Genomic DNA, 14,924 nt, shown 5'->3' with positions numbered 1-14,924 from the left:
TACCGAAAGAACTAAGAGTATGAATCCTTGCAGTCACGAAAGCTTCAAATCTAGAATTGGCATCCGTGGTTGGGGGTTGGCAGGAATTGATTTTCGTACGGTATCGTGTTGAACTTTATTGCACTGCACAGTTTTGATGGACCCAGCGCTAACTGAGAAATGCGTCCGAGTTTGGTTTTCAGTGGGAAAAGATTGGCGAGCCGACGCATCTCCGTTGCAGTGTCTTAACATGTGTTTGCCATGAGACACTCTTTCAATCCAATTGTACACGGAGAAAAATGCGAGCATAAAAGTGAATGATTCAGTCCGTATATGACCATTTATAGAGCACAAAGAACTTATACTGGTAGGAACCTCCTGGTTACACCAGCCCATAGGGGATTATTGTGTCCATCCGTCGTTCAGGGAGGGGCTGGGTGGTTAGGGAGGGGCTGCGTGGGTAGGGAGGGGCTGGGTGGGGAGGGGAGGGTGGAGAGGAGCTGGGTGGGAAGGGTGGGGCTGGGTGGAGAGGGGAGGGTGGGGAGGGGCTGGGTGGGGAGGGTGGGGAGGAGCTGGGTGGGGAGGGTGGGGAGGGTGCGGCTGGGTGGGGGGTGGGAGGGGTGGGGCTGGGTGGGGAGGGGCTGGTCACCCCGTGGTGCCCTTATAAAACTCAACGTTTAACCTACTCACGCCGGCTTGTGCCCGCCCTCACAGTCGGGCATATTTGCGGAATACACCACGCCGCCGTTGACCCTGGCCATTGACCGAGAAACCCAACGTTCCTACCAGCTCCCTCCGCAGGAATGTGTTTATCATTGAACTTATTGCGCACCGTATGTGGCCAATCGTGCTAATCGGAGGTGAGAGTTTAAAAACCTCTTTCAACGCATGTACACGTGGCCTTTTTGAGAGAAACCAGTGGGGGTCGCTATAATTATTCGCAGCAGCATGTCTGAACTTTGTCGAGATCCAAACTGCAGTAACTGTACCAAGTTATATTTGAGTCCCAATTTTATTTTTAGTTTCTATTCTATTTTGGTTTTCTGACGTCTTATTAATACGCACTCGTGCTGTTAAAGTATACACACAGCGGTGTTTTAAACATGTTTCATAGTGTACACTGTTAGAGCTGGAGCCAAGGAGCTGGGACACTCGGGATAATTTGTAACTTTTTATCTACTATTTTAAACTATCAATATTTATTCTTCATTTACTATTTTTATATTTAAAATGTTTACTCTTTATTTCCTATTTTTTACTTTCAATGTTTAATCTTCATTTACTATTTTTATTTTTAAATGTTGACTTTTTTTTTTCAATGTTTACTCTCCATTGATTGTTTTTTTTTACTTTCAAAACCAGGGGACTGAAGAAATATAAGAACCGTGGTCACTGCAAGGGACAGACATCGCACCGGACCACGTTTTAAGAGCCTCACTATTCAGTGTCAACACCAAAGGCTCCAACAGCCGAGAAAAAGGAACTCATCGATGATCCCTAAGAGTAGAGGGAGAAATATTCTGTGGTTCTTTCGGTAAAGTGAGGTCGATAGAAAATAATAATAAAAAATAAAGTCAATAAAAATAAAAAAAAACACGAATGTAGACTGTAGCCTGTTTCTTAATCGGAGTGAGTGTACTGGCTACCTCAAATGAGTGCAATGTGTAAACATCGCCACTGGGGAGACAAAGGCGGTCGGGCGTGGTGTTGGCCACTCACCCCCTCGTGTGCCGTGCTGGCCTTTATAGGTGCTCGCTAACAGCAGTGCTCGCGTGTGTGCGTGTGTGTGCGTGTACGTGTGCGTGTGTGTGCGTGTGCGTGTACGTGTGCGTGTGTGTGTGTGCGTGTGTACGTGCGTGCGTGTGCGTGTACGTGTGCGTGTGTGTGTGTGTGCGTGCGTGTGTGCGTGCGTGTGTGCGTGCGTGTGTGTGTGCGTATGTGAGCATGGTGGGGCTACCCGGGCGATCGGAGCCCGTCTGCTTGAGCTGGACAAAGTAGTCGATCTCAGCCTGGAGGTCACACTGCTCCAGGATTTTTCTCACGCCTTCGTAAATCTGCGAGAGAAAGAGAGAAACAACTATTTGAGAGCTATTGCCACTGCAATAATTAGTCAGACACGAGACGATCCACCTCTCTTCTGCCTGCACGATTCAGGTTAGCAATTGGGTAACTAGCGTGGGGGCAGTGGGTGCCTTAAGCCCCCCCCCCACACCCCCTGTGACCAAAGCTACGAGTTGGGGCCCCCTTGACAACCACCGTGAGGGCTGCAGTGGCTGCATTTTGCGTAGACGGAGCGCCCCCGACAGCGTTAAATGTTCGAGACCGTGAGCATAACGACGATGTGATTGGACAAGAAGATACAGTGAGGGAAAAAATTATTTGATCCTCTGCTGATTTTCTACGTTTGCCCACTGACAAAGAAATGATCAGTCTATAATTTTAATGGTAGGTTTATTTGAGAGACAGAATAACAACAAAAAAATCCAGAAAAACGCAGTCACTACGCCACTGATAATGTAGTTACTATACCACTGATAATGTAGCTACTACGTCACTGATGACGCAGCTACTACGTCACTGATAATGTAGTTACTATACCACTGATAATGTAGCTACTACGTCACTGATGACGCAGCTACTACGCCACTGATAATGTAGTTACTATACCACTGATAATGTAGCTACTACGTCACTGATGACGCAGTCACTACGCCACTGATAATGTAGTTACTATACCACTGATAATGTAGCTACTACGTCACTGATGACGCAGCTACTACGTCACTGATAATGTAGTTACTATACCACTGATAATGTAGCTACTACGTCACTGATGACGCAGCTACTACGCCACTGATAATGTAGTTACTATACCACTGATAATGTAGCTACTACGTCACTGATGACGCAGTCACTACGCCACTGATAATGTAGTTACTATACCACTGATAATGTAGCTACTACGTCACTGACGACGCAGCTACTACGTCACTGACGAGGGCTCACGCCAACCGCGCTGCGCCACTAACCTCGTCGTCATGCACGCACTGCTGGGACAGCTGGTTGGTGTGGATCCACAGGGAGTTGCGCAGGACATTGACCCTCTGAAACTCCTGCTGCTCAAAGCCCTGCGGATGCAGCAGCAGCAGCGGCAGCGGCAGCAGCAGTAGTAGTGTCGGCATTAGAGAGCTGCTGGTGTGAGTGGCTGTGTTGCGCAACTGTAAACGACAGCAGTGAGTGACTGCAATGACTGTGAATTGGCTGGAGTGACTGTGTGAGTGAATGGAGTGAATGGCTGGAGAGGCGGAATTGTTCTTGAGAGTGAGTGGCGCGAGAGACGGGAGTTCCCGTGCGAGTGGTTACAGTGAGCGATTGGTCTAAATTGACCGTCGATCGGTGTTCTTCACTCTTTTTCAGAGGCGGGGCGAGGGAGGGGCAGAGGTCGCAACCGGGTACCCGATACCCGTACCCTACCCATTACCCGGATACCCATACCCGGCTGGGTACGGGTACCCGTTTGCGACCCTGGTGCGGCCGGGTACGGGTAAGGAATCAAAACCCGTTTGCGACCTCTGGGGAGGGGACACTTTTGCCGATAAGACATCGTCGGTGTGAGGGCTGCCACACCATTTGAAACCAATGGGGGTTTGACAGCAGCACGATGGTGATGATGATGGGGGAGTGTTTTCACATCTGCTGTGTATTGTCGGGGGCCGCACTAACGACCACCAAGGGGCCGTTAGTGGCCCGCGGGCCTTGCAATGAAGATCACTGCCACACAGAGGCTGCGGTGAACGAGGTGTGCCCCATGAGTGAGGACCCTGCCTGCCCATTCACCTCGCATGCGTTCACGTGCTCACTCTCCCAGTCTCTCCGCAAGGCCTCCAGGCTGTCCACAAGCTGCTGGTACTGCCTGTCTGTGGTACAACATTAGCATTGTTATCTACAAACGCAATCGGATGCGATGAGGGTTCTGCATCGGACGGGTCAAGGATCCTGTAATATAATAATAATCATACATTATTTACCCGTGCGAGTCAAACTCCAAAGGCTCTCTGTCAGGTGGGTCCTGGATATTTGGGCCAACACCAATTACCCATGAAGCAAGCAGTGCCAGATTAAGCTATAGTGCGGGGCCTGTAGCATCTGTTATAAAGGGGCCCTAAATTGAATAAAAACATAAATATAAAAACACACATTTTTTACATGCATAGAAAAGTAATTGTATTTTTTCATTTGCTATACAACCAAATAATACGACAAATCGCTCACCTTAAACACCCAGTCGTTCATAAAAGTTGAAGGCAGTAGAGTACTATCGTAATAGAGCAAGTGCAAGAATCACTGAACCAGAATTGATAGTTTGAAAGCATTTAGCGCGGGTCCCTTGAAAGTGCGGGGCCTGTAGCTACATATGTAGCTACTTTTGCTACGAGGATAATCCGGCACTGGAAGCACGGCTTCTGTAATGGATAAGACGAGAGTTCTGGTTTGGATCAAACAAAGAAAGTTTTTTTTCTTCCACATGAGACAAGGGTTCCGTATTAGATGAGATTAAAATTCTGCATCGGATGAGATCAGTGATGGGACAAGATGAGGGCTCTGTGTCAGAAGAGTCAAGGGTCACCTCTGGAATTCGACAAGCGCTGTGTATTGGATGAGACAAAGAGTTCTGTATATCGGATTAGGGGAAAGTTCTGTGTCAGGTGAGACTCGCTGCTGCTACATGCAGCACTAGGCATTCGTTTTGGTGGATGCCAACTGATTGGGGTGAAGTCGAAAGGGTACGGCTCGCGGATTATACAACTTGGGCGCCATCTCTGGGCATTACCAGCCTCGTGTGCTGCCTCCCGCGTCTGAAGACCCTTCGCCTTCACCTGAAACCACAAATCCCACGCAGAGTCACAAAGGCACTTGGCATAAACACACAACCGTGAAGATCAACGTTGACACTCATTGGCCGACACAACATCTTAATCCAGTGGTTCTTGACCTTTACTGCAGCCTCGCCAATTATCTACTACTGAAGTAGTAGATAATTGGCGCGTTTTGATCAAGTGTCGGCTGGTGGTGGGTTAGCGACACGTTAATATTATTTACGTGATATAACCTAACAAGAAAATGGTATACATTTGGCGACGTTTCGGGGCTGACCCTCACAGCTTCAATGTGCAATTGAAAGGACGGGGGGATGAGCGGGGGTTGCCAAAACATGACATTCTTCACAAAGGGCCCCCAAAGAGCCACCGTCACCACCACGGGTCACCCAATACCGCCGGATACCGTGACACTGGGAATTCCGGCTGTCCTGGTGTCCCCAGAACCATCCTCTTATAGTGTGAGTGTCTGAGTATGTGTGAGAGTGAGAGAGTGTGTGAGTATCTGAGTGTGTGTGTTAGAGTGTCTGAGTGAGAGTGTGAGAGAGTGAGAGTGTGTGTGAAAGTGTGAGTGTCTGAGTGTGAGTCTGAGTGAGTGTGTGAGAGTGTCTGTGTGAGTGAGTGTGAGAGTGAGAGTGTGTGTGAGAGTGTGAGTGTCTGAGTGTGTGTGTGAGAGTGTCTGTCTGAGTGAGTGTGAGAGTGTCTGAGTGTGTGAGAGTGTCTGAGTGAGTGTGAGAGTGTGTGAGTGTGAGTGAGTGAGAGTGTCTGAGTGAGTGAGTGTGAGTGAGAGTGTCTGAGTGAGTGTGTGAGTGTGAAAGTGTCTGAGTGAGTGTGAGTGTGTGAGAGTGTCTGAGTGTGTGTGTGAGAGTGTCTGAGTGAGTGTGTGTGTGAGTGAGTGTGAGTGAGAGTGTCTGTCTGAGTGAGTGTGTGAGTGTGAGTGAGAGTGTCTGAGTGAGTGTGTGTGAGTGAGAGTGTCTGAGTGAGTGTGAGTGTCTGAGTGAGTGTGTGAGAGTGTCTGAGTGAGTGAGTGTGTGTGAGTGAGTGTGAGTGAGAGTGCCTTAGTGAGTGAGTGTGAGAGTGTCTGTGTGAGTGTGTGTGAGTGAGAGTGTCTGACTGAGTGAGTGTGAGTGTGTGAGTGAGTGTGAGTGTGTGTGAGTGTGTGTGAGTGAGAGTGTCTGAGTGAGTGTGTGTGTGAGTGAGTGTCTGAGTGAGTGTTAGAGTGAGTGTGAGTGTCTGAGTGAGTGAGTGTGTGTGTGTGTGTGAGAGAGTGTCTGAGTGAGTCTCAGTGTGTGTGAGCGAGAGTGTCTGAGTGAGTGAGTGTGTGTCTGAGTGAGTGTGTGTGAGAATGTATGTGTGTCTGTCTGAGTGAGTGAGAGTGTGAGTGAGTGTGAGTGAGTGTGTGTGAGAGTGTCTGTGTGTCTGTCTGAGTGAGTGTGAGTGAGTGTGAGTGAGTGTGTGTGAGTGAGAGTGTCTGACTGAGTGAGTGTGTGAGTGAGTCTAGTGTGAGTGAGTGTGAGTGAGAGTGTCTGACTGAGTGTGAGAGTGTGAGTGTCTGAGTGAGTGAGTGTCTAAGTGAGTGTGAGTGTGAGAGTGTCTGAGTGAGTGTGTGTGTGTGAGTGTCTGAGTGAGTGTGTGTGTGAGTGAGAGTGTCTGAGTGAGTCTCAGTGTGTGTGAGTGAGAGTGTCTGAGTGAGTGTGTGTGTGAGAGTGTGTGTATGAGAGTGCCTGAGTGAGTGAGTGTGTGAGTGAGTGTCTGAGTGAGTCTCAGTGTGTGTGAGTGTGTGTGAGTGAGAGTGTCTGAGTGAGTGTGTGTGTGAGAGTGTGTGTATGAGAGTGCCTGAGTGAGTGAGTGTGTGAGTGAGTGTCTGAGTGAGTCTCAGTGTGTGTGAGTGTGTGTGAGTGAGAGTGTCTGAGTGAGTGTGTGTGTGAGAGTGTGTGTATAAGAGTGCCTGAGTGAGTGTGTGTGTGAGTGAGTGTCTGAGTGAGTCTCAGTGTGTGTGAGTGTGTGTGAGTGACAGTGTCTGACTGAGTGAGTGAGTGTGTGGGGGTCACCTTCTCCTGCTGCCGCGGGGTCGCGCAGGCGGCGTTCTTGTTGTGCACGGCGCTCTCCGCCTCGTCCGCTTCGCGGCACCGCTGCTCGTAGCCGCGCTTCGCCTGCGGGGTCCGCGCGGGACACGGCGACGGTCAATCACCGCGACTTCCAACTGTTGTTCGGTTAAATTTCGATGTAAAGCTTTCGTGACCGCAGGGATTCATCTTCTTGGTTCTTTCGGTAAAGTCACGTAGAATGGAAATAATAAAATAATTCTCACAACGTTTCGGCCACAACGCAAGCAGCCGTCCTCAGGTGGAGAACAGGTCTGTCGAGGAGACAGAGTCTGAATGACAAGCCCCAGGCTTGGAGCGACTATTTAAGCTGGGATGGAGGGGGCGAAGAGCGCCTTGACAAAACAATTTGCATATCAAGAGGAATTTAGCATTTCCCATAAATATGCTAAATTCCTCTTGATATGCAAATTATTTGGTCAAGGCGCTCTTCGCCCCCTTCATCCCAGCTTAAATAGTCGCTCCAAGCCTGGGGCTTGTCATTCAGACTCTGTCTCCTCGACAGACCTGTTCTCCACCTGAGGACGGCTGCTTGTGTTGTGGCCGAAACGTCGTGCGAATTATTTTATTATGTTTTATTTTATTATTTCCATTCTACGTGACTTTACCGAAAGAACCAATAAGATGTTGTTCGGTTGTGCCGTGATGTGCCGTGATGTGCTGTGATCAGTGCCGGATTAAGCTCGCGTGGGGCCTCTAGAATATGTTATAAAGGGGCCCTAAATAAATAAATGAAACTAAAATATTGAAACACAAATTTTTAACTGGCAAAGTAAAGTAATTGTATATTTTTTATTTGCTATACAGCCATATAATACGAAAAATCGCTAACCTTAAACACCCAGTCGGTCATAAAAGTTGAAGGCGGTATAGTATTATAGTAATAGAGCAAGTGCAGAATCACTGAACCGGAATTGATAGCTTGAAAGTATTCAGCGCGGGCCCCTTGAAAGTGCGGGGCCCGTAGCTACATGTGCAGCTACTTGTGTAGCTACATGTGTAGCTACACGTGTAGCTACACGTTTGTGTGTGCGTGGGTCGGAACGTGTGGGGAGCGGTAGTGTAGTGGTTAGCGCGACGCTGCGCTACGAACCCGGCGACCCGATTTCGATGCCCGCTCACGGCCAAAACCGATGACGATTATCTGAACCGGTCCTGGGCCTCCCCTAGGTCGACTCAGCCTCAAATGAGTACCTGGTGCGGTGCGTAAACATCGCCACTGGGGAGACAAGGGCGGTCGGGCGTGGTGCTGGCCACCCACTCCCTCGTGTGCCGTGCCGGCCTTCATAGGTGTTCGCTAACAGCACTTGCCCCGACAGTCTGTTAAGGCTACACGGGGGATCTTTGTCTTTGTGGGTCCGAACGAGGGCCCGTCTCTCACATCGTCGATAATCGTCAGGCGGTTCGCCAGCATTGGTTTGAGGAAGCCTTAAACTTCTTCAGAACTTGAGCAACCTGTTTACATGAATGTTGTCAACTTAAATTCGGATTAATTTGCATTGGGTAGCAAGTCCGGTTGCCGAACGAAAACATCGTGAGGTCGCACTCATCACACACAAAGTGCTCGCCACAAATGAGCCACAGTACCTCGCTGATCTTGTCAAGGAGCATCAACCCATCACGCTGGCTGCGAGTCATCGAACAAAGACCGAGGTCACCGCATCGCCCGGCGCTTTCAGATCCACTTCTGCAGCCGTCTGGAACGCTCATTTTATCCGATATTCGGAAGCCACTGGAGCTATGCACGATGAGATTTAGATTCAAAACCCATTTATTTAGAAGTGCTTCTTACGTCTAGTTCGTTGTCCTTCTCCCGCACCTCCCATTCGCACAGTTGGCTACGTGCGAAAGACGTTCAGCATACGTACATACAACTGTGCTGATGATACACTGAACGTCAAAGCCGGTGTTAAACCAATGCTGATTGAAATGATGCGCTCCCAGAACGCCGTGGTGGTTGTTGGCATGTAAAACAATGACGATGTTCTATGCGGAGGGACAGATTATGGGGAGGGAAGGCGTATTGCCTGCTTCGTCATTTCGAGAATTTCAATATCGGTGCGACCGCCCCTTGTGACGAACGCTATCCACGTGCCTCGGGCCGTTGTTAAACCACGGAGAGTTCCGCAGTTGAGCCCTGGGCCCCCGAATGGATGATTCGTCTCGTGAGGTGACGCCGGTAGCACAACCGGGATGGCAATTTGGAGAAGTAGAAACAATAACATCTGCTAAAAAATATATATATATATATTTTGGGGTTCGTCTGCGTGGTTTTATTATCGGCGCTCCTTACATCCAGGGTCTTCTTGTGCAGCATGGCCCGCTGCTTGTGCAGTTTGTCCATCGCAGACTCCACCTGCAGGAGAACCGTCAGGTCGGAATGGGAGCACAGATCGTCAGTGCCGACAAAGGGGTTGGACCAGATGACGCCAAAAGGCGCACGTCATTTGGTCCAACACCATGTGAGACTAGGCTCTAAAGAAAGCTGTCTCGGGTGAGGACCAATCAACTTCAAGGACAGTGCATACATTATCAGAGTTATGTTTTTTGTTTGCATTATGACTGCAGGTATTGTGGTTTATGCAAACATGACTCCTTGTAAAAAAATAAGGTGTCAGTTTTGTTGCCAGATAAAAGGGTAAAAAACCAATTATCATATTTTTCTACTGGCAAATGAGGTTCCCTCGGTGACTTTGTGTGGCCAAGTTTTCTGTACAGGACAGACAGACCCAGGTGTTATGGGTGGACTGAGACGACTGGCAGATGCCACTACCTGTGCTTCCCACTGCGCCGACGTGCTGCATTTTAGCCACCCGGTGCACCGCTCGTTGTTGTGAGCTTCGCTCCTCCGACCTCTTTTGTCGTTGGAAGGCCACAACAATGATGGCACCAGTTATCCGCTCCACATCCTCCTGTACCACGTTGACCCGTTTCCTCTTTAGCGCCCGTTTAGCCCCCTCTATCTAGCCAAACAGAAGCTGCTTGGACATGTGGTGACTGGGCATGCGGTCTACGTGACCCAGCCAACAGAGCCTCACTCTCACTCCAACACACACACACCCAGATACTCTCTCTCCAACACACACACTCAGATACAAATACAAGATCCCCCGTATAGCCTTGACAGACAATTGGGGCAAGTGCTGTTAGCGAGCACCTATGAATACCGGCACGGCACACGAAGAGGTGGGTGGCCAGCACCACGCCCGGCCGCCTTTGTCTCCCCAGTGGCGATGTTTACACACACCGCACCAGGTACTCATTTGAGGCTGAGTCGACCTAGAGGAGGCCCAGCACCGGTTCAGCTAATCGTCACTGGGTGTTCGCCGTGAGCGGGAATCGAACTCGGGTCGCCGGGTTCGTAGCGCGGCGTAGCGCCAACCACTACGCTACCGCTCCACTACACCCACACGCGCGCGCCACCTGTGCCCAGGTGCGCCACCTGTGCCCAGGTGCGCTACCTTCTTGCGCTGCTCGCGTTGCTTCTCGCGGAACTCCTCCAGCTTGCGCGCCTCGTCGCGCAGGCTAATCGCCAGCTGCATGTGCGCCGAGCCCAGCCACTCCAGCTCTGCCAAACACGTGGTGGGGAGGGTGGTGGTGGGGAGGGTGGAGGTGGGGAGGGTGGTGGTGGAGGTGGTGGGGAGGGTGGTGGTGGGGAGGGTGGTGGTGGGGAGGGTGGTGGTGGGCAGGGTGGTGGTGGTGGTGGGGAGGGTGGTGGTGGGGAGGGTGGTGGAGGTGGGGAGGGTGGTGGTGGGGAGGGTGGTGGTGGGGAGGGTGGTGGTGGGGAGGGTGGAGGTGGGAAGGGTGGTGGTGGGGAGGGTGGTGGTGGGGAGGGTGGAGGTGGGGAGGGTGGAGGTGGGAAGGAGGGTGGAGGTGGGAAGGAGAGTGGAGGTCATGGTGAGGGTGACAGATTTTGGCAAGAAGGGGGCAGGAGGGAAAGTTGATATTTATTTATTTATTTAACACTTTTGCTGAGCAGCACAAGCATAGTAAAGTAATTGTATTTTTTCATTTGCTATACAGCCAGATAATACGACAAATCGCTAACCTTAAACACCCAGTCGTTCATAAAAGTTGAAGGCAGTATAGCACTATAGTAATAGAGCAAGTGCAGAATCACTGCACCTGAATTGATAGCTTGAAAGCATTCAGCGCGGGGCCCTTGAAAGTGCGGGGCCCGTAGCTACACATGTAGCTACACACGTGTAGCTACTTTTGCTACTGGGATAAATCCGGCACTGCAACCTCCTCATCCCGATAACGTGTGCTGCGCGTTCCTGACATATTCTACGACGAACTCCCGAGTTCCCTTGCCCTCTCCTTCCACAAAACTCCGACCATCATCTGCGCACGCGACCGGCAGTCTAAGTGCTGACGACTTCATTCTAGCGTAGTTCCTTTTCATTTTTTTTTGGACGAAAGCCTCAACTCTTTGCCCCGTTACAGTGTGGCACGAACGCTTGCTGCTGCATTGTCTCAAACGCAACTTTGCAGGGCGACCACTTCCCGAAAGTGTGCACACCACCGCATTGGCAACACACACACACACGGGAGGAGCAAATGTGCCGTGCTGCAGAGGACCACAGCGTCTCGATTTAAAGCTTTCGTGACTGCAGGGATTCATCTTCGTGGTTCTTTCGGTAAAGTCACGTAGAAGGGAAGTAATAAAATAATAAAAATAAAACATAATAAAATAATTCTCACGACGTTTGAGAAACGTTTGAGAAACGTCGTGAGAATTATTTTATTATGTTTTATTTTTATTATTTTATTACTTCCCTTCTACGTGACTTTACCGACCAGGTCTGTCGGGGAGACAGCGTCTGAAACATTCAGACGCTGTCTCCCCGACAGACCTGGTCTTCACCTGAGGACGGCTGCTTGCGTTGTGGCCGAAACGTCGTGAGAATTATTTTATTATGTTTTATTTTTATTATTTTATTACTTCCCTTCTACGTGATGACTTTACCGAAAGAACCAAGAAGATGAACCACAGCGTCTGTTCAGCGGATAGTGGCCGGAGAGCGCACGCGCTTTTGCAACGCAATCTCCCTCCCCCGCCGCCCTCTACCCCTTCCAGGAACTTGATTTCGCCAAACAACGTGGGCGCAAGCGGCCCTCTCGGGTTCCTCAACAGGAAAAGGGTCACTTCTGCAAATCCTCGTCGGGGCTGTCGTGTTTGACCGGCTCTTATTTTTATTTTCTGTTCACAAGAAGCGGCGGCAGGCCACAAGGTTTGCTGACTCAAGACTGCCGGCATTTCATTGGCAAGGACACTGACCAATAAAATTAACCCGTAAAAACAAAGTTTTTCACTATAAATCCTTTATATGCGTGGCAGCTAGAGTCCTCTCGTCCTCTGGCTTGAGATGGCTGCCACCTATGGGTCAGATGATTGCCTGCCACCATTAAGCAATTGGTAATAAAATAAAAATAAAAATTCCTAAAAAGTGTAAAGTTATGGAAAACATTTTTCACGAAAATAAATTGTCACGCACAACGAGTCTGTGCAAAATGTCAGCTCGATTGGATCACGGGAAGTGGGTTAAAAACGACCGAAAGATTTGCACGGTCGTAAGCGCGCAAGCACGCGCGCAAGCGAACTTAATATAAAGGACTTCAAAAGGGTGACGTTTGCTCAATTCGACTCGCTAAACGCGCTTGTATGTATGCTGAACTTCTTTCGCACCGTACGTAATCAACCGTGATTATCGGAGGTGCGGGTGGAAGGACAACAAACTCAACGCAGCAAGCAGCTCTAAAGAAACGAGTTTTTGATCCAGATTTAAAAGTGCAAAGCTCAATTGCCGTCCTGATATCGGCACTTGCTCACTCGCCGCTCACTCACTCAATCACTCAGCCACTCACTTGCTGTTCACTCACTAACTTACTTACCCACTCACACTTAACCATTTGCTCACTCACTAACAGAGGTCGCAACCGGGTACCCGATACCCGTACCCTACCCGATACCCGGCTACCCGTACCCGGCCGGGTACGGGTACGGGTACCCGTTTGCGACCCTGGTGCGGCCGGGTACGGGTACGGGTAGGCCGTGAGTCACTGGTGAGTAACCGTTTGTCACTCATTTTCCAACGTCTTGTCTCTTCTAACAATTCAAGTTCCTAGAATCAACCCACCCGCGCCTGCAACATGGCTTCATCCCAGAGGTCGCAATCGGGTACCGTACCCGTACCCTACCCGATACCCGGCCGGGTACGGGTAGCCGGGTATTGGGTAGGGTACGGGTAAAGAATCAAAACCCGTTTGCGACCTCTGCTCACTAACCCACTGACTCAACGATTTACTCATTCACTCACTCGATCACACTCATCTACGCACTCACTCTGCCAACTATTCTCACACTGACCTGCTCACTCACTCGCTCATTCACTCATGCACTCACCTGCATAATCACTCACTTGATGAACCACTTCATCAACAGCCTGTTCGCTTGATCACTCAACCACATGCTCAGTCAAGGCGCTCTCACACTCATTCACTCACTTGCTCATTCACATACTCACCCAACACTACACTCATACTCACGTTGTTTCATGGTGTCAAAGGACTTTCGCAGAGCACTGTGATACGGAAAATATATGGCAAACACAAAACAAAATCAGCATTAACTCACCCTAGCATTTCCATAGCATCGCCGACCTACTAAATTTCCCACCAAATCCATTGCTGCTGCAATAACTACGCACACATACACACAGCAGTCTACTAAATGAGTATATAAAACCCGCATTAAATGGCTGAAAACATCTTAATGTACAGAGGGCCGCAGAACTTGGGCAAACGTTGACACACGGCTCGCCGCCTGGCTGCTTTCCGGCGAGTCTGCTGTTTCTCGGCGATTCTGAGATGCAATTTACGTGCACGACGCTCTGATGAAAACGAAAAGAGTCAAACGGCACGCAACTTGGGTATTGGGTCCCGGAGGTCACTCACTTAAGCTCTGTGTGCCCACCAGCTTTCCGGGCCAGATGAATGAGATCCTTTCCGTAGCGATCCTCCAGGTTTGCTCTGGCGGGCAGTCGATGGGCGCACACACAAGGGAGACAACTAATCAGCCGGCGTCTTAACGAGGCCTCCTTCCCGGTGTACAGAGAGGTTCTTGTTTTCCACCAGAAGTTATTCTTAGGTAAATGCATTTGGATAAAAAAAAAACGGCTGCAAGCAAGCCTAATGGAGAAAGGGGTAATTTGCGTACGTTTTGCTGTTGTGAAAATCTCACAAATATGATAGGACTAAAGAATATTTGAGAATTATTGACTTGTAAGAATGTAATTGAACTTCTTTCGCACCGTACGTAGCCAACCGCGCTAATCGTAGGTGTGGGGGAAGGACAACAAACGAAACACAAAAAGCGGTTCTAAAGAAATGAGTTTTCAATCTAGATTAAAAAGTGCGTAGCTTCAGTGGCTTCTTAATGTAGAAAGGAAAAGCGTTCCAGACGGCCGCAGAAGCGGATCTGAAAGCGCGCGATGCGGTAACCACCGTCTTTGTTCGATGGCGAGCCAAAATCCGCTGCGAGGATGATCGAAGTCCGCGTGAGATGGTTTATGTTCCTTGGAGATGAACAAGGTGTTGTGGTTCATTTGTGGCAAGCACTTTGTGTGATGAGTTCGACCTTATATATTCTGTCGGCAACCGGATTTGCGACCGAATGCAAATTAATTGGAATTTAAGTTTACAAAATTGATGGAAACGGGTTTCCCAACGTAAGCAACCACAAGTTTTGATGGCTACATGTGCATAACGGTTAATTTACTGCCATATTTTTGTACTTTTATTCGCGACATTAATTCGATTTGTGCTGCTGACATCACGTCATGCGATGAAGATTTCCTTTCGGAATGCGGAATGCTCGCAGAGCTGCGCATTGCCCTGGGCGCGAGAACGGCCCGTGAGAAAGACATCACAGAACTACTACTGAGATCCCTTTAAATAACTT

The 14,924-nt window shown here is 49.5% G+C and overlaps 1 protein-coding gene across 1 annotated transcript in view; it reads right to left on the bottom strand.

The window, feature by feature from the left end:
* Positions 1-14,924, bottom strand: part of LOC144731519 (proline-serine-threonine phosphatase-interacting protein 2-like) — a 30,377-nt gene that overhangs the window by 11,599 nt on the left and 3,854 nt on the right. Inside the window, exons 3-11 of the mRNA XM_078612633.1 lie at positions 13,919-13,993; positions 13,511-13,545; positions 10,423-10,529; positions 9,255-9,317; positions 6,908-7,009; positions 4,811-4,856; positions 3,817-3,896; positions 3,009-3,107; positions 1,937-2,033 (exon numbers count right to left, since the gene is read on the bottom strand). Coding sequence (XP_078468759.1) covers positions 1,937-2,033; positions 3,009-3,107; positions 3,817-3,896; positions 4,811-4,856; positions 6,908-7,009; positions 9,255-9,317; positions 10,423-10,529; positions 13,511-13,545; positions 13,919-13,993 — 704 coding nt within the window. The remainder of the gene's footprint in view (positions 1-1,936; positions 2,034-3,008; positions 3,108-3,816; positions 3,897-4,810; positions 4,857-6,907; positions 7,010-9,254; positions 9,318-10,422; positions 10,530-13,510; positions 13,546-13,918; positions 13,994-14,924) is intronic.

The sequence above is a fragment of the Lampetra planeri genome, chromosome 39 (assembly GCF_965212315.1).
Source record: "Lampetra planeri chromosome 39, kcLamPlan1.2.h2, whole genome shotgun sequence".
Taxonomy (NCBI): Eukaryota; Metazoa; Chordata; class Hyperoartia; order Petromyzontiformes; family Petromyzontidae; genus Lampetra; species Lampetra planeri.
This window is presented reverse-complemented; position numbering and strand designations above follow the sequence as displayed.